Raw genomic sequence first — 24874 nt, forward strand, 5'->3', positions numbered from 1 at the left:
AAAATAAAAGCACACAGCTCATTGATGATTTTTTAAACAAAGTGTAGCACTTTTTAGTCAGCTACAGTTACCATGGACCAGATAGGTTCGACTACTGGAGCAGTGAATGATTTAAATGTAATAACAATAACCACAGACCAGAGAATAAGTTTAAATTGCCGGCATATTATTTGAATGAAACAGACAGAAAAAACATCAAATATACAGTTGACATACAATTGACAGGCTTTTGATATCACTTTAAAAAAAAAAAGAAATATTCTTCCCTTTTTGTTCAAGTTTGTAATTTTCAATCCTTTTTGGGTTCTTCTTTTCTTTTCCTTTTTTAAGTTACAACCATTTCTCACATTTTGTTATTTATACCAACAAACCAGTTACACTTGGAACAATACCCTTAAAGTACTCACAAGGATGAATAACCAAAAACACCATAGTAAAATTTAAACTCAAAATAATTCAGCAAAAGACTGAACAATTTGTTTCCAAAAATAAATGCTTTTTCTTAAAAAATGTAATTAAACGGGAAAAAGATCCTTTTATTGTCCTGAACCTTTAATTTAGAGTCTATGGAAGTCTTCTGCACTTTTGCAGAGAGATGTGGGCAAATCCTACCAGTTCTGATGAAGCAGGGGGCTTTGCTTCTGCGTGATGCACGGGTTCTGGGTCATCGCGGTCTCCATGGGTGGCTCGCCATCTTGTATTACGCACGTGGATTCCAACTCTCCGATGGTTTCTGGTCCACTCTTTAAAAAAAACTCCTCGAAGCACGGAAACAACTCCAGTTCAACTCCTTTTTTTCACTCTTTTCTCTTTTTTTCTATCCCAATCAGCGGCTCCGTGAAGATCGTTGCTCGTCTCCAATTCAGGTGCAGTGGAAGGGTCAAAACAACCCGATTGGCTGTGGCTAGTCACCTGGTCCACGTCAGCACAGCCCTTCAAAATAAGAGTCTAAACACAAATTTCAAGTCGCTTCAAACAAAATGGAATCACAATGAATTTACAAACCTTTAACTCTTACCTAGACACCGTATCATGAAACATACAATTTTAATGATTTTTAACCATCTTAATCCATTTGTCTATCACAATGTATTTCTTATTAGCTGTTTTTTTTTTTAACATGCTTTTATTGTATGAGGCTTTGTAAACCAGGGTTACAACAGATCAGTCTTTAATCCTGTAACTCAAACATTCATGATCAATTGATGACTCTCTGCTAAGTGTGAAGTGTGGGGTACCTCACAAATCAGTACTGGGATCACTGGTGTATCATTAATTGGACAAAGTTAAAAGTGTCATTGATCATCGGCTCACATCATCTAAAGAGGAGGAGGCATCACAATCAAATCCAGTTGTTTACTGAGGAGGAGTCGATGCAAAACTCAGATGTGTTCCACGTCTACTTATGTGAGAGCAGAGAGGAGGACAGAGAAGAGGGGACACACAGTTGAACATGATGGACTGTAGGACAGGACTGCTGCTTCTAACTATCTGCTGGGCAGGTGAAGATCTTCACTCATCCTGATTGGGGACAAACTTTTATTTTTGTCATTAGCTGATTAACTTGATGTTTCATCTTCTAAACAGGTGTTGATGCTCAGACTCTGACCCAGTCTGAACCAGTGGTTAAAAGACCTGGAGAATCTCACACACTGACCTGTTCAGCCTCTGGATTCACATTCAGCAGCTATGGGATGGCCTGGGTCAGACAGGCTCCTGGAAAAGGACTGGAGTGGATCAGTGCTATCAGCAGCGGCAGCAGCACATACTACTCTGAGTCAGTCAAAGGCCGGTTTATCATCTCCAGAGACAACAACAGAGCACAGCTGAATCTGCAGATGAACAGCCTGAAGACTGAAGATTCTGCTGTTTATTATTGTGCTCGATGGTCACAGTGACTGAAGTCAGTTCAGCAGCTGTACAAAAACACACACCTCATATTTCCTCGTCTGATCACATCTATATTTCATCTTCTTTCAAAATACAGTTATTTCCTTTTCAAATAAATGAGAAAATAACATCACAAATTTTTCAAAAATAACTGAATACTTATCGGGGAGCTGATCAAAACCCTCAGAGCATCAAAACAAGATCTCCACAAGAGGCGCCATCACACCAAGATTGCTTTCAACGCCTTCTTCCTTAAGATTTCTTTTTGCCTTGCAACAAATGTAACAGAGAGGGAGGTCTGCACAAACTCTTTTTGTTCTTGAAACGCACCAGGAACGTTTGAAAGAAGCTTGGAGCAGTTTTACACAGTACTGCTCACAACAAAAATGAACACTGTGAGGCGTCATTCCTGTTTCTTCAAAATAAAATGGGATGATCTCATCTTTTAAGTTTTGTTAAATAATGAATGAATAAACAAACCAGTAAATATTCTTGTTTTTAATGAATGTGTTTTTAGATTTTTTCCCCCATCCAAACTCTTAAAAATATTATTTACCATTTGCTGAATTGTTAGTCTTTGGGTCAAACAGTCATTACCAGTGGTTAAAAACCTGGAGAATCTCACACACTGACCTGTTCAGCCTCTGGATTCACATTCAGCAGCTACTGGATGTACTGGGTCAGACAGGCTCCTGGAAAAGGACTGGAGTGGATCAGTGCTATCAGCACTGACAGCAGCTCATACTACTCTGAGTCAGTCAAAGGCCGGTTTCTCATCTCCAGAGACGACAACAGAGCACAGCTGAATCTGCAGATGAACAGCCTGAAGACTGAAGATTCTGCTGTTTAATATTGTGCTCGAGACGCACAGTGACTGAAGTCAGTTCAGCAGCTGCACAAAAACACACACTTCTCATATTTACTGCTGTGAAGAGCAGAACTGCACACTGAATACTCTGATCTGTCATTTTCTGCCTTTTAATTTGTTAAATTACCTTTTTACTTTTAAATTATCTTAAAAAAAATAATGATTTCATGATTATTTTGAACAATAAATAGCATAACAAATGGTGCCAACATGAATATTTGCAATTTTCCCTTAATGTCATCTTCATTTAAGTATGAGAAACTATCATCAAATGAAAATGTATTCATTTTTGGCTCATGTTGACAGGAGTTTTTGAACTTTGAACAAAATTAGACCTTTTGCTCAGAAGGTACCTGTATGTGTGTTCATGCCAAAAAAGTGACACAGAGACCAGAAGATGCAGCCCAGAATATACGTAGTAGTGAATTAAACCCAATCATTAGTTGCTTGGGACATAAGTTGCAGTAGCCCCGCCTCCGGTCTCCAAGGTACCTGAACACTCACCAACTGGAGCAGTTTGGACTTGAAATTATGCCTTATGATCTCTGCCAAATGCTAAAATTCAGTTTTTACTTCTGTCCAGGTCCATCCTATACATGTCCTGTGTTTCCAGAGCAAACTATTCCTGAGGCTTCAGAGGCAAAGCAGACAACTTATCTTTACACAACGCAAATGTCGCTCAAAACTCAGTGTGAGCAGTCAGTGCTTGAATGATGACTAAATAAGAACATTCAGTGTCTAACCTAAGCAAGAACACACCAGTGCATGCTTCGAGTTTGGTCATTAAAATCACTGGAGACTCTCCATCTGTCCTGAAGGAGATCTGAGTTCACATTTACCGTAGGTCTAGTATGAACTGGATCAGACAGGATCCACAGGATATTTGTCCATTTAGACCAAAAGGTAACAGCAGAACACACAAAGTCAGATGTCTCAGTGTGAAATTTAATGTGGTTATCATTTCATTTCTATTCATATTTACTCTAAAATAATACAAAAAATTTCATAATTAAAATAATTTCAATGCAGAAAATAGAGTACTGTTACTTTGGGACGAAAGTTATTTTTCCAACAAGGGAGACGGTCAAAATCAGTTCAAAACTAGCAAATAAAAATACATTTGTTTTGAGAAAACTCAAAAAAGTGAGACTCAAACTGATGCTGCGCAAATGAAACTGAGGAGGAGTCGATGCAAAACTCAGATGTGTTCCACGTCTACTTATGTGAGAGCAGAGAGGAGGACAGAGAAGTGGGGACACACAGTTGAACATGATGGACTGTAGGACAGGACTGCTGCTTCTAACTGTCTGCTGGGCAGGTGAAGATCTTCACTCATCCTGATTGTGGACACACTTTAATTTTTGTCATCAGCTGATTAACTTGATGTTTCATCTTCTAAACAGGTGTTGATGCTCAGACTCTGACCCAGTCTGAACCAGTGGTTAAAAGACCTGGAGAATCTCACACACTGACCTGTTCAGCCTCTGGATTCTGCTGTTTAATATTGTGCTCGAGACGCACAGTGACTGAAGTCAGTTCAGCAGCTGCACAAAAACACACACTTCTCATATTTACTGCTGTGAAGAGCAGAACTGCACACTGAATACTGTCTTTATTTTATTATGAATGCCTTTTAAATTGTTAATGACCTCACTTTAAAATGTTATTTTAAATTATTTTACAACTGCTTTTGACCAAAAAAATGAAAAGTAACTTCATGACTAATTTGTAATTTTCCCTGAAATTCATCTTCATTTAATTCACATAAACTATCATCAACAGAACATTTATTATTTCTCATTCATCCACCATCACTCTCTCCAACTGTTTTTACCTGCAATGCTCCAATATTTTTCACAAACAATTAACCTCAGGTAATCTATCTTCTCGACCCAAAGTATTAGAAAATGGACTATGGTGACTCCAATATTGTCTTCATTTTCCTGAACTCCCTGCTGCAGTTCAGCAGATTTAAGAGGTCCCTTTACAATTTTTTTTCTTCCCCCTCACTTGTTACTTTAGGGGGCCCTCAGGTGTTTCTCCTAGGATGTCTCATTCTGGTCTGTGATGAAATATCCTGTTTTACTGTTAGAAGACAGGAACGAATGACAGTAAAATCAGTGACATCAGATGTTCAATTAATCAGATCGAATATGATGAAAACATCTATTCAGAAGTGAAATGACTGAAGGTACTATTAATGTGCAATGAGACATTGTCAGTATCTGATATATCTGTTGGGTGGGGTAGGGCAGTGGGACTCCGGCAGCAGGGGGCATGGACAAGGTGGGAGAGTGCGTTACAGCGCAAAGTTACCTAGTCAAACATCATGCAGGCAGACTTCCACCGCGTCCGGTTCCTTGTGGCGGCAGTCTACGATGCCCTCCCTAGCCCCGCAAACCTCCATGCGTGGGGAAAGAGTGAGACACCCACCTGTTCCCTTTGCTCCGGAAGAGGCTCCCTGGAACATCTCCTCAGCAGCTGCCCAAAGTCCCTGTCTGATGGTCGCTATCGCTGGCGCCATGACCAGGTACTCAAAGCAGTGGCTGAGAGCATAGCCTTGGCCATTAGCACCTCCAAACACCATCATGCTCTGAAGAAGGCAATCTTCTTCATAAAAGCTGGAGAGAGACCTCATGCAGGTCCACAGATAACAACGGGACTCCTCCACACAGCTCCTGATTGGCAACTGCACGTTGACCTTGGAAAACAACTGATATTCTCCCAGCACATCGTAACAACATCTCTACGGCCAGACATGATCATCATCTCAGAGGCTTCGAAACACCTGATCATGCTGGAGCTTACAGTGCCCTGGGAAGAGCGGATTGAGGAAGCCAATGAAAGGAAACATGCCAAGTATCAGGAGCTGGTGGAGGAGTGCAAGGGCAGGGGCTGGAGGACCTTCTACGAGCCCATAGAAGTTGGGTTGCTACTGGGACACAAGTCGGGTCTTGATCACCCCGGCTGGGTCGCCTGGGCGAGGGTGTATGATGTTGCCAGACCCGAAACACCCTATGAACCCAGGATACATCACTGATGTTGTGTCCCAGTGCATCCAGGAGATGTATCTTTAAGTAAGTTGAAGAGAATATTCACTCATCGAATAATTTTTTAACACTAAAGTTTATCATTTATTCAACATGATGGATCACAACTACACTATGCATCCTGTCGCGGAATTTTTAGCCGTTTTGAGAAGTAAACAAATAACCTAAGTTACTGCGTAGGAGATGCTTTTAAGAGAGAGATAGAAATGAGGACTCTCAACACTGAAGAATGATGGAGATAATGCTGATTTGTGTTTCCACACGTTTTGACTTGATTTAATCCAGCTTCCAGACTCACTGGCGTTAACCAAAATGATGCCTTGAACAAGTTTTAATGACACAAACATACTTTAGTAACTCTGTGACAGCAGAGAATGAGGAGGCTGAACACACACATGAGGTGCACAAACATCTCTAAACCATGAAAACAAACAGCAGAAAAACATTTTAGAACATAAAGAAAATGATGATTTGATGAAACAAACAAGTGGGATGATGATGATGATGATGATGATGATGATTGTCTGTGATCAGATTTACTACAGGTTAAATTCTAGAATATAGAACGCTCCCTGCAGACATGTTTAAAAGTCTACATTTCTGCTCAGTCTAATGTGATCAATACAGTCATGTGACACAATTTATACAGGTTCAAGTTCATTAAACATATAATGGATCACCATGTATACATTTCATGATGACTGATTCTGAGTGTCTCTCTTCAGATTGTCTTGGGGTGTTTATGAAAATGTCCCAGAGAGGGACGTCTATGCAAACTCTCCCTGTCCTATAAAAACAGCAGGAACTTGTGACAGGAGCCTGGAGCAGTTTTACACAGTTCTGCTCAGATCAGAGCACAGAACTGCAGTGTCAGCACATAATGGAGAACACAGTTATCAGAGGTTTACTGATCATTGTCACTGTTCACGGTGAGAACATCAGGGCTGCTGTTACTTCTGTGGACAGGTCCAGAATGGGCTTGACCTGGTTGTTGGGTGTATTTCTATTGTCTTTCAGGTGTTTGGAGTGAAAGACTGGATCAGTCTCAGCCTGAAGTAAAAAGACCTGGAGAGACAGTGAAGATGTCCTGCACCATTTCAGGGTTTGACATGACCAGCTACTATATCCACTGGATACGACAGAGACCAGGGAAAGCTCTGGAGTGGATCGGGTGGATGGACGCAGGTTCAAACTCTGCTAGCTATGGAAGCTCTTTCAAAAGTGGTTACGTGATGACTGAAGACGTGTCAGCAGCACTCAGTACCTGCAGATCAGCAGCCTGACAGCAGAGGATTCTGCTGTTTTCTTCTGTGCTCGAGAAACACAGTGACTCCAGAGAGAGGAACAGCTGTGCAAAAACCTCCACAGACAACAAACGTGCCTCCTTCTCAAAAACTGAATTACAATCTTCATAAAGATTTACCAGGAAAGTTTTTCCAAATATTTCCAGCAGTTTCTTTCTTAGGTGCACATAAATAGACATAATGTTTAAGACTCTCCTGTGTTTGTTTATTATTTTATTTAATCATCATTTGTGTCTCATCATCTTTGCCCCGTCCTTGTGTATTTAAACCACTTCTCCATCTGTCCTCAACCAGAGAGTGTTTTGTTAAAGTGTCCAGTGGGCCCCTCATGTCTTTGACCGGGTTATCTTGTGTTTTGGTTTGGACTGCTGTCCTCAAAAGTTTGACTTTGTTCCTCTCCTTAGATCAACTGATTGGTTTGATCCCTGATGCAGTTTATTAGATTTCAGAACTTTCTTTTGGATTTTTTCTTGTCCTCCTCATCAAGATCCATTGATTGGTTTGATCTTGTGAAATTAATCTGTATTCTTCCAAAACGGTTTTGCATGTGCTGAACTTCATATGTAAAACATGATTTGACTGTAGGTTTCCACTCTCCTTCTGGCTCCAGTCAGATCAACAGTGATGCTTCACATGTTTGATTCTATGCAAATTCAGAGTTCTTCTTTGTTCCTCAGCTATAAAACCATCACATCAGACTGTCAGTGGAGTTCTCTGCACCTGACTTTCAACATTAACCATGTTCTCTGCAGCTCTGCTGCTGCTGTTGGCAGCTGGATGTGAGTCTCTCTGTGGATTTGTCAAAGTCAGCAGTTGATCTGTTTCAGTGATATTTTATTTATAATCAGCATTTTCTTTGTTGTTTCACAGGTGTGAAGTGTGAACAGTTGACACAGCCAGCCTCTGTGACTGTGCAGCCAGGTCAGAGTCTGACCATCACCTGTCAGGTCTCTTATTCTGTTAGCAGCTACTGCACACACTGGATCAGACAGTCTGCAGGGAAAGGACTGGAGTGGATTGGTGCACATCGTGTTGGATACAACCCAGTTTACAAAGCTTCCCTGAAGAACAAGTTCAGCATCAGTTCGGACTCTTCCAGCAAAACAGTGACTCTAAATGGAGTGAATGTGCAGCCTGAAGACACTGCTGTGTATTACTGTGCCAGAGACACAATAACACAAAGCATCAGTGGAGCTGAACAAAAACCCCTCAGAGCATCAACATAACATCACCAGAGGGGGCGCTGTCACACCAGGAATGAATCATCACCCAAACATGTTGATATTGAGTTCAAAGTGTTGAAAGATGCTTGAACTCAATACATTGAGAACAGAAAAATTTAAATGTGGTAAAGAAGAACTTTTGCGCATTTCATTTTTTTAAAGAAAAAGAATAGTACAAGCATAAAAAACATTTGTGGATGTCATTTGCACTCATAAACGACCAACTTAAATTATTAATGACATTATCATAAACCTTTGATCTCTTCATTACGTTGCAAGTAAATTTCACACATATGTGAAATAGTTCCACAAGGACACAGCAACATAAATACATTTGTTTCTCAGTTTTTTCTTTAATGACCTTAATGTTTCAGCTCCGACAAAACTCAAGGTGGGACCCAAGAAGACAGACAAGAAGGCCACTTCGGTGAACTACAGTTTATTTACACAAATATTTACAACAGTGAAGAAGAGTGAGCGTGCTATACAAGGAGACCACAGTGAACAAAGTACCAAAGCCAAAACCCAGAGAAGTGCTTGAAACACACAGCCCACACACAGGATCATAACGCTCAAAAGTTTATTTCAACATGCGTCACCCAAACTAAAAGTGCACAGACTAGCACATGATTTTTCATATGCAGCTTGATTAGAACTGCTTAGTGTGAAATGTGGGGTATTTCAGAGATCAGTACTGGGAGCACTGGTGCACTATTAGTTGGATTAAATTAAAAATGTCTCAAATCATAAACTCACATCATCCAAAGAGGAGGAGGCATCACATCAAATCCAGTTCGTAGTTATCATTTAGAAGTATTATTTCAACAAGTTAAACTGTCAAAATCAGTTCAAAACAGGTAAATAAAAATATATTTATTTTGAGAGAAACTCAAAAGGGTGATAATCAATTGATGCTGTGCAAATTAAACTGAGGAGGAGTTGATGCAAAACTCAGATGAGACACACAGAGGGGACACACAGTTGAACATAATGGACTGTAGGACAGGACTGCTGCTTCTAACTATCTGCTGGGCAGGTGAAGATCTTCACTCATCCTGATTTGTTGACAGACTTTGAATGTTGTCATCAGCTGATTAACTTGATGTTTCATCTTCTAAACAGGTGTTGATGCTCATGCCTTTTAAATTGTTAATGACCTTACTTTAAAATGTTATTTTAAATTATTTTACAACTGCTTTTGACCAAAAAAAATGCAAACTGCCTTCATGACTAATTTGTAATTTTCCCTGAAAGTCATCTTCTTTGAATGGAACATTTATTATTTGTCATTCATCCACCATCACTCTCTCCAACTGTTTTTACCTGCAATGGTCCAATATTTTTTCACAACCAATTAACCTCAGGTAATCTATCTTCTCTACCCAAAAGATTTAAAAATGGACTGTGGTGTCTCCAATACTGTTTCCATTTTCCTGGAATCACTGATGCAGTTCAGCAGATTTAAAAACAGCCTTTTGGATTTTTTCTTCCTTCTCACTTGTTACTTTAGGGGGCCCTCAGGTGTCTGTCCTAGGATGTCTCATTCTGGTCTGTGATAAAATATCCTGTTTGACTGTAAAAAGACAAGAACAAGTGACATCAGATGTCAATTAATTAGAATGAATATGATAAAAACATTTATTCAGAGGTGAATTGACTGAAGGTACTATGAATGTGCAATGACACATTGTCAGTATTTGATATATCTAATGTACAGAATATTCAATCACAGAATCAATTTTAAACACTAAAGTTTATCATTTCTATTTTCCAACTACTCACCTTCACCACTCGGCATTTTTTTCAGTTTAAATTGACCTAATTTCTATACCTATCGGTAAAGGAGAATTTATATGATTTTTTTCCGAAGAAACTTAAACATGTCAAAAAAATTCTATCAAACATTTAGTTGATTACTCTTAATCTCAGTGATTCATATTCAAATCACAAGTAATTATTTACAATAAGAATGAAAGATTTACCTATATATTTCTACTTAGTGTTAAATAAAACAACATAACATTGTTGCTACCCTGAGCTGATTTCTGTTTGGTGTTTTGTGGACATAATAGTTGGTGCTTCTTTGATATCCCATCAGAGTTCTTCTCTATGCAAAGGAACTTCCTGTCCATCTGCTATAAAGACTTGACATCCTGCTGTCAGCTGCAGCAGAAGAAGAGAAGCTCCCATCAGATCAGCTTCAATACCAACCATGTTCTCTGTAGCTCTGCTGCTGCTGTTGGCAGCTGGATCCTGTGAGTCTGACTGAGGCAGAGACACTGACAGTGTGATCACCCTGACTGTTCCCTCTACGTCCACTGATTCAATCTTCTGCTCTTCATCCACAGGTGTGAAGGGTGAACAGTTGACACAGCCAGCCTCTGTGACTGTGCAGCCAGGTCAGCGTCTGACCATCACCTGTCAGGTCTCTTATTCTCTCAGCAGCTATGCTACACACTGGATCAGACAGCCTGCAGGGAAAGGACTGGAGTGGATTGGATGGAAATATACTGGAGACTCCGACTACAAAGATTCCCTGAAGAACAAGTTCAGCATCAGTTTAGACTCTTCCAGCAACACAGTGACTCTAAATGGAGTGAATGTGCAGCCTGAAGACACTGCTGTGTATTACTGTGCCAGAGACACAATAACACAAACCATCAGTGGAGCTGAACAAAAACCCCTCAAAGCATCAACACAACATCACCAGAGGGGGCGCTGTCACACCAGGAATGAATCATAACAACTTTGTGGCAGAAATTTTGAGAAGAATGCTGGAGCACAAGATTTTTACCTCAGAATTTAAATTAAATAAAAAACTTGTAGGAAACTTTCAATGTTTTTTGTAGTAAAAAAGAACTACAAAATAAGAAAACATTTTTGGATTCCTTTTGCACGAATATATAAATACCAAATGACCTAAAATATATATATGAATGATTTTGTTGAATGCTGAACTTCTGATCTCATTATGATACAAGTGAATTTTACATGCCTTTAAAATTGTTTCATAAGGATAATGCAGCAACAATATATTTGTTTCTCTGTAATTTCAATGATCTCAACAGTTAATTTCAACTTTCACCCAAAATAAAAGTACACACCCAGAACCAATTTTTAACCTATTTTTAAATGATTAAATATTTGAAGACACTTTTTTTTTTTACTTGACGGAAAATAATCCGATCTTGTGATTCTCCCTTTAGACATTCTTTTTGTATATTAAAATTTCTTTTTAGCTGGATGAGAACTGCAGAGTGTGAAGTGTGGGGTACCTCACAAATCATTACTAGGACCACTGGTACATCATTAATTGGACAAAATTAAAAGTGCCTTGATCATTGGCTCACATCATCCAAAGAGGAGGAGGCATCACGATCAAATCCAGTTGTTTACTGAGGAGGAGTCGATGCAAAACTCAGATGTGTTCCACGTCTACTTATGTGAGAGCAGAGAGGAGGATAGAGAAGAGGGGACACACAGTTGAACATGATGGACTGTAGGACAGGACTGCTGCTTCTAACTATCTGCTGGGCAGGTGAAGATCTTCACTCATCCTTATTGTTGACAAATTTTGATTTTTGTCATCAGCTGATTAACTTGATGTTTCATCTTCTAAACAGGTGTTGATGCTCAGACTCTGACCCAGTCTGAACCAGTGGTTAAAAGACCTGGAGAATCTCACACACTGACCTGTTCAGCCTCTGGATTCACATTCAGCAGCTATGGGATGGCCTGGGTCAGACAGGCTCCTGGAAAAGGACTGGAGTGGATCAGTCTTATTTACTATGATGGCAGCTACAAGTACTACTCTGAGTCAGTCAAAGGCCGGTTTATCATCTCCAGAGACAACAACAGAGCACACAGCTGAATCTGCAGATGAACAGCCTGAAGACTGAAGATTCTGCTGTTTATTATTGTGCTCGATACGCACAGTGACTGAAGTCAGTTCAGCAGCTGTACAAAAACACACACACCTCATATTTACTGCTGTGAAGTGCAGAAGTGAACACTGAACACTGTCTTTATTCATTTATGCCTTTTATATCTTTAATTTACCTCCTACTTTTCAATAATTTCCAAACTATGTATATGTTTCTGCATTTATTAAACCCATCAGTAATGAATACATCACATTTCCCCTCAAATAATTCAATATTCTGGTTGCTCAATTACATTGTATTGATGGTAAATTATGCATAGTTTTGACTGATTGACCTCGAGGTTTTTTGGAGTATCTAAATATTTTAAATGAAATCTTCCCACATTGGGGGTCTACCTTCATTGAACATAAATTATTCTTATGGAATAGTTCACTTCAACAACAGTTGATAAATTCTTGTTGATCCAGCAACTTTCTGTCAAGTTATTTTTAACCTGCAATGGTCCAATCTTTGAGCAAAAACAATTAACCTGAACTCTATCTTATTTCCCAACAAACTATTTAAAAATATGGTACAATGACAACTTTATTAATGACCACACTCCTGAGGATTTCCTGCAAAAATTCAACTGATTTCAAAACCTTATTTGCATTATGAATTAATTCGGAGGAACAGATTGAACCAAAATTTGTCTGGATTGAGTTGTGTTCTTTTATGGAATTTGGTGGAAAACAATTACAGGATCAGACTGAAAGGGACCACAGTGAATATATCCAACAGGAAAAGAAGCACAGTGAGTCAGGATTTAGGCTGAGAGACGAGCAGGAGCAGATGGTGTTGGCAGGTCTGCAGGCAGAGAGACAGCGCTGATGAGCAAAGAAATGACATCTAAAACTACGATACGGGAATGAAAACTGAGTTGAACCGATGAACCGACCAAAGATTCACATCAAACCGGCAGAGAACGTGGAGAAGAGACAGCCTGGATGACAAGAAACACATGGAGATACAGACAAAACCATTAGGAGTCCGGAGTCTTTTCTCTCTCCCCCTCCCCTTCTGTGTCTTTCTGTTTCCAGGCTGGACCAGCGGTTTCCTGACTCTCCCCCCGTTGGGCGAGCTAGGCACACCTGAGACCAATCTCCAGTCATTATCCACACCTGCCGTTCTCCTCAACTCTGCACTCATCGCTGATTTGTTGATTACCCCCGTGGTACAGCCTGGCTCCTATAACTGTTTGTAAGTTTGTTTCCTCAAACTGTTTCCAGTCTGGAACTAATCGTTCGTCTTTCCTGCGGATCGCCACTTGGATGCCTGCTCGCACTGCCCAGCCTGCTCCAGTCTGATTGTGTTTGTCTTTCACCTGCACCCTGGCTCTGTTCTGAACTTGGACCTCAGTAAACTTGATTTCAACCTCACCCTATCGTGTGTGTCTGCATTTGGGGTCTCGATTCGTGTCCACACAGCGTAACAAAATCAGAGAAAGGAAGGGGACAGAGAGATGCCAGGAAACTCCTGAAGAGTATGTGTTTGTCATCCTCCTCTCTGGATACTTTTGGGGGTCGTAAGGTGTCGAACCTGGGACCACTCATTGTTAGTCTGTTGAATTTATTTCAAGATTCCATGAAGAAATATCGAAGGATCTGAGTGCCAAAGTTTCATCTGACATCACTCACCTTCTCTTTCACACTCCCATTTGAAGTGTTTTAGATGAAATTTAAAGATAGTTTTGAATGTTACAGAAGATGAACATTCACATGAGAGTTCCAGTGACACTTGTTTCATTTCAATAATATCTTTAAAGGTTACAATGAATAAAGTAACATCAAACCTTCACATGTAAAACACGATTTGACTGTAGGTTCCCACTCTGATGCTGATCCCTGATGCAGTTCATTAGATTTCAGAGCTTTCTTTTGGATTTTCTTTTCCTCCTCATCAAGATCCATTGATTGGTTTGATCTTGTGAAATTAATCTGTATTCTTCCAAAACTGTTTTGCATGTGCTGAACTTCACAAGTAAAACACGATTTGACTGTAGGTTTCCACTCTCCTATTGGCTCCAGTGAGATCAACAGTGATGTTCCACATGTTGATTCGATGCAAATTCAGAGTTCTTCTTTGTTCCTCAGCTATAAACCATCACATCAGACTGTCAGTGGAGTTCTCTGCACCTGACTTTCAACATTAACCATGTTCTCTGCAGCTCTGCTGCTGCTGTTGGCAGCTGGATGTGAGTCTCTCTCTGTCAGCAGTTGATCTGTTTGAGTGTGATATATAATCAGCATTTTCTTTGTTGTTTCACAGGTGTGAAGGGTGAACAGTAGACACAGCCAGCCTCTGTGACTGTGCAGCCAGTCAGCGTCTGACCATCACCTGTCAGGTCTCTTATTCTCTCAGCAGCTATGAAACATTTAATCAGACAGCCTGCAGGGAAAGGACTGGAGTGGATTGGCTACAATGGTGTTGGCTGGACTCCATATTACAAAGCTTCCTGAAGAACAAGTTCAGCATCAGTTTGGACTCTTCCAGCAACACAGTGACTCTAAATGGAGTGAATGTGCAGCCTGAAGACACTGCTGTGTATTACTGTGCCAGATACACAATAACACAAAGCATCAGTGGAGCTGAACAAAAACCCTTCAAAGCATCAACACAACATCACCAGAAGGGCGCTGTCACACCAGGAATGAATCATGACAACAACGTTGAGGCAGAAAATTGAGGAAAAATAAAGGAGAAAAAGACTTCAGAGTTTAAATTAAATGTAAAAACTGTAGGAAACATTTGAGGAATAATGGTCATAAAAAAGGAAATACAAAATTAGAAAACGTTTTTGAATTGCTTTTACACAAATATATAATGACCAATGACCGAAAATATATATGATAACTGCTTTCATAGAATTTTAAACTTCTGATCTCATTATGCAATAAGTTCACATGTATTTAATATTGTTTTATAAGGATAATGCAGCAACAATATATTTTTTTCTCTGGAATTTCAATGATCGCAACAGTTAATTTCAACATTCACTCAAAATAAAATCACACACCTAGTTGTTGATTTTTTAAACAAAGATCAGTCTTTAATCCTGTAACTCAAACATAAATGATCAATTGATGACTCATGGAGAAAACTGTATTTTTCTTTTTGATAATGATTAAATGTTTGAAGACCCAGTTTGTTTTATTCTAAAGAAAATATGAGTGACTGTCTGATATCACAAATTCACTTACAATCTTCAATCTCATGATTCTGCCTTTAGACATTCCTTGGTATCCTAAATTAATTTGCAGTTGGATGAGAACAGCTGAGTGTGAAGTGTGGGGTACCTCACAAATCAGAACTAGGACCACTGGTGTATCATTAATTGGACAAAATTAAAAGTGTCATTGATCATTGGCTCACATCATCCAAAGAGGAGGAGGCATCACAATCAATCCAGTTCTTTACTGAGGAGGAGTCGATGCAAAACTCAGATGTGTTCCACGTCTACTTATGTGAGAGCAGAGAGGAGGACAGAGAAGAGGGGACACACAGTTGAATATGATGGACTGTAGGACAGGACTGCTGCTTCTAACTATCTGCTGGGCAGGTGAAGATCTTCACTCATCCTGATTGTTGACACACTTTGATTTCGTCATCATCTGATTAACTTGATGTTTCATCTTCTAAACAGGTGTTGATGCTCAGACTCTGACCCAGTCTGAACAGTGGTTAAAAGACCTGGAGAATCTCACACACTGACCTGTTCAGCCTCTGGATTCACATTCAGCAGCTACCAGGCCTGGGTCAGACAGGCTCCTGGAAAAGGACTGGAGTGGATCGCTTATATCAGCACCGGTAGCAGCTACAAGTACTACTCTGAGTCAGTCAAAGGCCGGTTTATCATCTCCAGAGACAACAACAGAGCACAGCTGAATCTGCAGATGAACAGCCTGAAGACTGAAGATTCTGCTGTTTATTATTGTGCTCGAGAGTCACAGTGACTGAAGTCAGTTCAGCAGCTGTACAAAAACACACACCTCATATTTCCTGTTCTGATCACATCTATTTCATCTTCTTTCAAAATACAATTATTTCCTTTTCAAATAAAAAATAGAAAAAAACATCACAAATTTTTCAAAAATAACTGAATACTTATCGGGGAGCTGATCAAAACCCTCAGAGCATCAAAACAAGATCTCCACAAGAGGCGCCATCACACCAAGATTGCTTTCAACGCCTTCTTCCTCTTAAAAATATTATTTACCATTTGCTATATTGTTAGTCTTGGGTCAAACAGTCATTAGAGGAGTACTAACTGTTGGATGGGTTCCTGAGCCTGTTTGAGCCTGTCCTCCTGATACCCTGATGCAAATCTTCAGTGTCTGGTGGACGTCTGTCGTGCTGATTGCTGAGAACATCAGGGCTGCTGTTACTTCTGTGGACAGGTCCAGAATGGGCTTGACTTGGTTGTTGGGTGTATTTCTATTGTCTTTCAGGTGTTTGGAGTGAAAGACTGGATCAGTCTCAGCCTGAAGTAAAAAGACCTGGAGAGACAGTGAAGATGTCCTGCACCATTTCAGGGTTGACATGACCAGCTACTATATCCACTGGATACGACAGAGACCAGGGAAAGCTCTGGAGTGGATCAGGAGGATGGATACAGGTTCAAACTCTGCTAGCTATGGAAGCTCTTTCGAAAGTGGTTACGTGATGACTGAAGACGTGTCCAGCAGCACTCAGTACCTGCAGATCAGCAGCCTGACAGCAGAGGATTCTGCTGTTTCTTCTGTGCTCGACAACCACAGTGACTCCAGAGAGAGGAACAGCTGTGCAAAAACCTCCACAGACAACAAACATGTCTCCTTCTCAAAAACTGAATTACAATCTTCATAAAGATTTACCAGGAAAGTTTTTCAAAATATTTCCAGCAGTTTCTTTCTTAGGTGCACATAAATAGACATAATGTTTTAGACTCTCCTGTTTGTTTATTATTTTATTTTATTTTTTCTGCTTGTTGTCTTGCTCTGTCCTGTTAAGATACTAATAACTGTCATGTCTCTCATTTGTGTCTCATCATCTTGCCCCGTCCTTGTGTATTAAAACCACTTCTCCATCTGTCCTCAACCAGAGAGTGTTTTGTTAAATGTCCAGTGGGCCCCTCATGTCTTGGACAGGGTTATCTTGTGTTTTGGTTTGAACTGCTGTCCTCAAAATTTTGACTTTGTTCCTCTCGAGATCGATTGATTGGTTTGATCCCTGATGCAGTTCATTAGATTTCAGATCTTTCTTTTGGATTTTTCTTGTCCTCCTCATCAAGATCACTGATTGGTTTGATCTTGTGAAATTAATCTGTATTCTTCCAAAACTGTTTTGCATGTGCTGAACTTCACATGTAGAACATAATTTGACTGTAGGTTTCCACTCTCCTATTGGCTCCAGTGAGATCAACAGTGATGCTCCACATGTTTGATTCTATGCAAATTCAGAGTTCTTCTTTGTTCCTCAGCTATAAAACCATCACACCAGACTGTCAGTGGAGTTCTCTGCACCTGACTTTCAACATTAACCATGTTCTCTGCAGCTCTGCTGCTGCTGTTGGCAGCTGGATGTGAGTCTCTCTGTTGATTGTCAAAGTCAGCAGTTGATCGGTTTGAGTGTGATTTTATAATCAGTATTTTCTTTGTTGTTTCACAGGTGTGAAGGGTGAACAGTTGACACAGCCAGCCTCTGTGACTGTGCAGCCAGGTCAGCGTCTGACCATCACCTGTCAGGTCTCTTATTCTGTTAGCAGCTACTGGACAGGCTGGATCAGACAGCCTGCAGGAAAGGACTGGAGTTGATTGGATACCATCGTGTTGGATACACTCCATATTACAAAGCTTCCCTGAAGAACAAATTCAGCATCAGTTTGGACTCTTCCAGCAACACAGTGACTCTAAATGGAGTGAATGTGCAGCCTGAAGACACTGCTGTGTATTACTGTGCCAGATACACAATAACAAAAACCACCAGTGGAGCTGAACAAAAACCCTTCAGAGCATCAACACAACATCACCAGAGAGGGCGCTGTCACACCAGGAATGATTTATCACCCAGACATGTTGAGGTTCAGTCAGAAATGTTGAGGAAAAATGCTTTAGATCAGTACTTTGAGAACAGAAGTATTAAATGTGATATAAAATCTGTAGAAGTTTTGCATTTTTTTTTTTTTTTTAAAGAAAAAATTGTAAAGGGATAAAAACATTTTGGATGTAATTTACACTCACTAAATGACCATTTATATTATTAATGGTGACTTTTTAATCTCCTCATCTCCTCACATTGTAAGTAAATTTCACAATGTGAAATAGTTCCATTCAGACACAGCAGCAATAATACATTTGTTTCTCAGTGATTTCTTTGATGATCTCAACTGCTTATTTTAACATGTATCAACTAAAAGTGCACAGACTCGTACATGATTTCTAAACATAGATCAGTGTTTTATATTCTCACTTGAACATTCATGATCAAGTGATGACTCATGGAAAAAAGTGTATCTTTATTTCATGATGTAATTAAGTATTTGAAGAAAGGTTTTATGCAAAATATACTCATGTCAGTGACTGCATGGAATCTGGAATACGTTTTAAAAACACTAAATTGAGGGTTTTCCCTGGGCATGTTCTAAGGGGCTTTCTCTGCAACAGTTTTCATTTGAAGCTTGATTGAAACTGGTTAGTGTGAAATGTGGGGTACCTCAGAACTCAGTACTGGGACCACTGGTGATCTATTAGTTAGATGAAATTGAAAGCCTCAGATTATAAACACACCTCATCCAAAGAGGAGGAGGCATCACAATCAAATCCAGTTGTTTACTGAGGAGGGGTTGATGCAAAACTCAGATGTGTTCCACGTCTACTTATGTGAGAGCAGAGAGGAGGACAGAGAAGAGGGGACACCAGTTGAACATGATGGACTGTAGGACAGGACTGCTGCTTCTAACTATCTGCTGGGCAGGTGAAGATCTTCACTCATCCTGATTGTTGACACACTTTGATTTTTGTCATCAGCTGATTAACTTGATGTTTCATCTTCTAAACAGGTGTTGATGCTCAGACTCTGACCCAGTCTGAACCAGTGGTTAAAAGACCTGGAGAATCTCACACACTGACCTGTTCAGCCTCTGGATTCACATTCAGCAGCTTTGAGATGCACTGGGTCAGACAGGCTCCTGGAAAAGGACTGGAGTGGATCGCTTATATCAGCAGCAGTGGCAGCAGCCAGTATACTCTGAGTCAGTCAAAGGCCGGTTTCTCATCTCCAGAGACAACAACAGAGCACAGCTGAATCTGCAGATGAACAGCCTGAAGACTGAAGATTCTGCTGTTTTTATTGTGCTCGAGAGTCACAGTGACTGAAGTCAGTTCAGCAGCTGTACAAAAACACACACTTCTCATATTTACTGCTGTGAAGAGCAGAACTGCGCACAGACTATTGTATTATTTTAGGCGTTTTAAATTCATATTATCATATTACCTTTTATTTTTAATAAATCTCATAAATTCACATAATTCATTAAGTATTTTCAGCCAAAAATAACACAATAACACAATACAATACAACACAATACACCAGTACATGCTTGAATGGATCAGAGCTACGATGATTAGCGTTGACTATTGGGATGATGAATATATGAGGAATAATAGCTTAAACATTATGAATACACACACATGGCCTTCGCTGTTGGCTGGTTAAGGCTGAGACTTAGCGAACTCAGGGTTTTAAGCATTGACATTTTTACCCCTTCACCCACCAGCACTCTCTCCAATCACTTTTCACCTGCAATGGTCCTATCTTTGTTAAGCAACAATAACCTCTATCTTCTCTCCAAAACTATTTTAAAATGGACTAAGGTGATTGCAAAACTGTTTCTATTTCCCTGGAATCCCTGATGCAGTTCAATACATTTCATAGCTTTTTTGGATTTTTGTTGTCTTTCTCACTTGTTTCTTTTGGGAGGCCTCAGGTGTCTGTCCTGGGACGACTCATTCTTGGTCTATGATGCAATATCCCTTTTCACTGTTGAAAGTTAAGACAGGAACAAATACAAACATCCAAGTTAAAGTGAGATTTATTTCAATCGATCAATCAACCAATCAGTCAATCTTTATTTATATACCATCTCTTACATTCTAAATTGTTTTGAGGCACTTTACAGAATCCCAGGGCCTGACCCTAACAAGCAACAGTGGCAGGAAAACCTCCCCTTTAACAGGAAGAAACTGTTGCAAATCTGCTTCGTAGGTTCGGACCGTGAAATGACCAGAGAATCCGTGATCTTCAGTAAAAAGTTTATTAGACACATTTGTGGGGCTTTTCACAATACGAGAGAAAACATTCTCCATCTGCCAACAGATAAAAAAAAGGGCTGGACCTTTTTGGGTGTTGGGTTATATTCAGCAGAAAAGTTAGCAACAGTGCTCAAATGGTCATATGATTAACTGATGACGCCATCTTATTACCTTGTATGGTTATGTTCTATGTAAGTTCCGGTACCTCATGAGCCAGTCACAAAGTGGCACCAAGAAGTGTGATTAAATGCCTGCACGTACGAACATTCTTCAGTATATGCATAAGTCAGTTCTAGTGATTCAAAGTTAGATGATAAACTTGTGCTACACAGTAAGTTTCACAGTCGATTTCATAGTAAAGTTCCACAAAACCTTAAACAGGAATTTCATGAATATTTTAAAAGGTTACAATAAGGTAACTAAAGCAGACCTTTATATGTAAAACATGATTTGACTGGAGGTTTCCCTACTTTTTCTATTGGCTCTATTTGGTCAGCAGTGATGCTTCACATGTTTGATTCTATGCAAATTCAGAGTTCTTCTTTGTTCCTCAGCTATAAAACCATCACATCAGACTGTCAGTGGAGTTCTTGCACCTGACTTTCAACATTAACCATGTTCTCTGCAGCTCTGCTGCTGCTGTTGGCAGCTGGATGTGAGTCTCTCTCTGTGCATTTGTCAAAGTCAGCAGTTGATCTGTTTCAGTGTGATTTTATAATGAGCATTTTCTTTGTTGTTTCACAGGTGTGAAGGGTGAACAGTGACACAGCCAGCCTCTGTGACTGTGCAGCCAGGTCAGCGTCTGACCATCACCTGTCAGGTCTCTTATTCTGTTAGCAGCTACTGGACAGGCTGGATCAGACAGCCTGCAGGGAAAGGACTGGAGTGGATTGGAAATGGTGTTGGATCTAGCACATATTATAAGGATTCCCTGAAGAACAAGTTCAGCATCAGTTTAGACTCTTCCAGCAACACAGTGACTCTAATGGAGTGAATGTGCAGCCTGAAGACACTGCTGTGTATTACTGTGCCAGATACACAATAACACAAAGCATCAGTGGAGCTGAACAAAAACCCCTAAGAGCATCAACACAACATCACCAGAAGGGGCGCTGTCACACCAGGAATGATTAGGCACCCAAACATGTTGAGGGTTTAGTCAGAAATGCTGAGGAATCATGCTTAAAATAAATATTTAATCTGAAATATATTAAAGGCAATATGAACCTAAGTTTACAGCATTAAAACTAAAAACATTTTTGCACAAATGGACAACTTCTAATTACTTCCAGAATCAGTAACCTTTAATCTCCTCATTATCTTGCAAGTAAATTTTACAATGTGAAATAGTTCCATAAGGACACAGCAACATAAATACATTTGTTTCTCAGTGATTTCTTTGATGATCTCAATTGCTATATTTAACATGTATCAACTAAAAGTGCACAGACTCATACATGATTTTTAAACATAGATCAGTGTTTTATATTCTCACTTGAACATTCATGATCAAGTGATGACTCATGGAAAAAAGTGTATCTTTATTTAATGATGTAAATTAAGTATTTGAAGAAAGGTTTTATGCAGAATATACTCATATGTCAGTGACTGCTTGGAATCTGGAATACGTTTTAAAAACAATAAAATGAGGGTTTTCCCTGGGCATGTTCTAAGGGGCTTTCTCTGCAACAGTTTTCATTTGAAGCTTGATTGGAACTGGTTAGTGTGAAATGTGGGGTACCTCATAACTCAGTACTGGGACCACTGGTGCACTATTAGCTAGATGAAATTTAAAGTCTCAGATTATAAACACACCTCATCCAAAGAGGAGGAGGCATCACAATCAAATCCAGTTGTTTACTGAGGAGGAGTCGATGCAAAACTCAGATGTGTTCCACATCTACTTATGTGAGAGCAGAGAGGAGGACAGAGAAGAGGGGACACACAGTTGAACATGATGGACTGTAGGACAGGACTGCTGCTTCTAACTATCTGCTGGGAGGTGAAGATCTTCACTCATCCTGATTGTTGACAGACTTTGATTTTTGTCATCAGCTGATTAACTTGATGTTTCATCTTCTAAACAGGTGTTGATGCTCAGACTCTGACTCAGTCTGAACCAGTGTTAAAGACAGACTGGAGAATCTCACACACTGACCTGTTCAGCCTCTGGATTCACATTCAGCAGCTACTACATGGTCTGGGTCAGACAGGCTCCTGGAAAAGGACTGGAGTGGATCAGTCGTATCAGCAGCCCCAGTGGCAGCGACAAGTACTACTCTGAGTCAGTCAAAGGCCGGTTTATCATCTCCAGAGACAACAACAGAGCACAACTAAATCTGCAGATGAACAGCTGAAGACTGAAGATTCTGCTGTTTATTATTGTGCTCGAGAGTCACAGTGACTGAAGTCAGTTGCAGCAGCTGTACAAAAACACACACTTCTCATATTTACTGCTGTGAAGAGCTGAGGTGAACACTGAACACTGTCTTTATTTTATTATGGATGCCTTTTAAATTGTTAATGACCTTTAAAATGTTATTTTAAATAATTTTACAACTGCTTTTGACCAAAAAAATGCAAAGTGCCTACTTGACTAATTTGTAATTTTACCTGAAAATCATCTTCATTTAACATAAGCTATCATCAACTGAACATGTATTAATTCTCATTGATCCACCATCACTCACTCCAACTGTTTTTACCTGCAATGGTCCAATATTTGGTCATCAACAATTAACCTCAGGTAATCTATCTTCTCTACCCAAAGGATTTAAAAATGGACTGTGGTGACTCCAATACTGTTTCCATTGTCCTGGAATCACTGATGCAGTTCAGCAGATTTCAAAACAGCCTTTTGGACTTTTTTCTTCCTTCTCACTTGTTGCTTTAGGGGGCCCTCAGGTGTTTCTCCTTGGATGTCTCATTCTGGTCTGTGATACAAAATCCTGTTTGACTGTAAAAAGACAAAAAATTGACAGTCAAATCAGTGACATCAGAGATTCAATTAATTAGATTGAATATGAAACATTTATTCAGAGGTGAATTGATTGAAGGTATTATAAATAATTAATTTCTGTTTTCATTGGTAAAGGAGATTTTTTCTTACTAAGAAATCTAAACTTATTTATATTAAAATGAAACATGATGTAATCACTGACACACCGGTATCAAAAAATGTTTTCTATCTATTTAGTTGATTAATCTTAATCTCAGTGATTCATATTCAAATCGAAAGTAATTATTTACGATAAGAATGAAAGATTTAAACTATATTATTCTACTTGGTGTGAAATGAAACAACATAACATTGTTTCTACACTGAGCTGATTTCTGTTTGGTGTTTTGTGGTCAGAACAGTTGGTGCTTCTTTTATATCCTGTCAGAGTTCTTCTCTATGCAAAGGGAACTTCCTGTCCATCTGCTATAAAGACTTGACATCCTGCTGTCAGCTGCAGCAGAAGAAGAGAAGCTCCCATCACATCAGCTTCAATACCAACCATGTTCTCTGTAGCTCTGCTGCTGCTGTTGGCAGCTGGATCCTGTGAGTCTGACTGAGGCAGAGACACTGACAGTGTGATCACCTGACTGTTCCCTCTACGTCCACTGATTCAATCTTCTGCTCTTCATCCACAGGTGTGAAGGGTGAACAGTTGACACAGCCAGCCTCTGTGACTGTGCAGCCAGGTCAGCGTCTGACCATCACCTGTCAGGTCTCTTATTCTGTTAGCAGCTATGACACAAACTGGATCAGACAGCCTGCAGGGAAAGGACTGGAGTGGATTGGATGGCATCGTGTTGGATACACCCCAAGCTACAAAGATTCCCTGAAGAACAAGTTCAGCATCAGTTCGGACTCTTCCAGCAACACAGTGACTCTAAATGGGTGAATGTGCAGCCTGAAGACACTGCTGTGTATTACTGTGCCAGACACACAATAGCACAAACCATCAGTGGAGCTGAACAAAAAACCCTCAGAGCATCAACACATCATCACCAGAGGGGGCGCTGTCACACCAGGATTAATTTCATCAACTCATCATCACCTTCATATATTTGATTTTTCTTAGCCTTTCCACAGATATAACAGAGAGAGGACTGCACAAACTCTTTGTGTTCTTGAAACATAAAATCGTTTGAATGAAGCCTGGAGCTGTTTTACACAGCACTGTTTATAACAAAACTGAACATTTAGAGGCATCATTCCCATTTCTTCATAAAGAAAATGGGATGATTTCATCTTCCAAGTTTTGCTAGTCAACAAATGAATAAATAATCCACTCGAAAGTTGTTGTTTTTTTTTTTCACATCAAACTTCTCTTCAGTGA

General features: G+C 39.8%; 2 pseudogenes and 3 gene segments (V, D, J or C); all 5 read left to right on the forward strand.

The window, feature by feature from the left end:
• Window positions 1-1377: 1377 nt before the first annotated feature.
• LOC130519923 (Ig heavy chain V region 914-like) lies at window positions 1378-1913 on the forward strand. The segment is given in 2 exon segments: window positions 1378-1502; window positions 1588-1913. Coding segments are annotated over 2 exon segments (360 nt in total).
• Window positions 1914-10513: 8600 nt separating this feature from the next.
• On the forward strand, window positions 10514-11198 carry LOC130519920 (Ig heavy chain V region MC101-like). The segment is given in 2 exon segments: window positions 10514-10590; window positions 10684-11198. Coding segments are annotated over 2 exon segments (438 nt in total).
• A 584-nt stretch (window positions 11199-11782) lies between these two features.
• LOC130519916 (immunoglobulin heavy variable 3-33-like) lies at window positions 11783-13565 on the forward strand (annotated as a pseudogene).
• A 4213-nt stretch (window positions 13566-17778) lies between these two features.
• On the forward strand, window positions 17779-18910 carry LOC130519917 (immunoglobulin heavy variable 4-28-like; annotated as a pseudogene).
• Window positions 18911-24034: 5124 nt separating this feature from the next.
• Window positions 24035-24470, forward strand: LOC130519922 (Ig heavy chain V region XIG14-like). The segment is given in 2 exon segments: window positions 24035-24090; window positions 24183-24470. Coding segments are annotated over 2 exon segments (297 nt in total).
• The last annotated feature ends 404 nt before the right edge of the window (window positions 24471-24874 follow it).

Source organism: Takifugu flavidus, unplaced genomic scaffold (assembly GCF_003711565.1).
Source record: "Takifugu flavidus isolate HTHZ2018 unplaced genomic scaffold, ASM371156v2 ctg246, whole genome shotgun sequence".
NCBI classification, from domain to species: domain Eukaryota; kingdom Metazoa; phylum Chordata; class Actinopteri; order Tetraodontiformes; family Tetraodontidae; genus Takifugu; species Takifugu flavidus.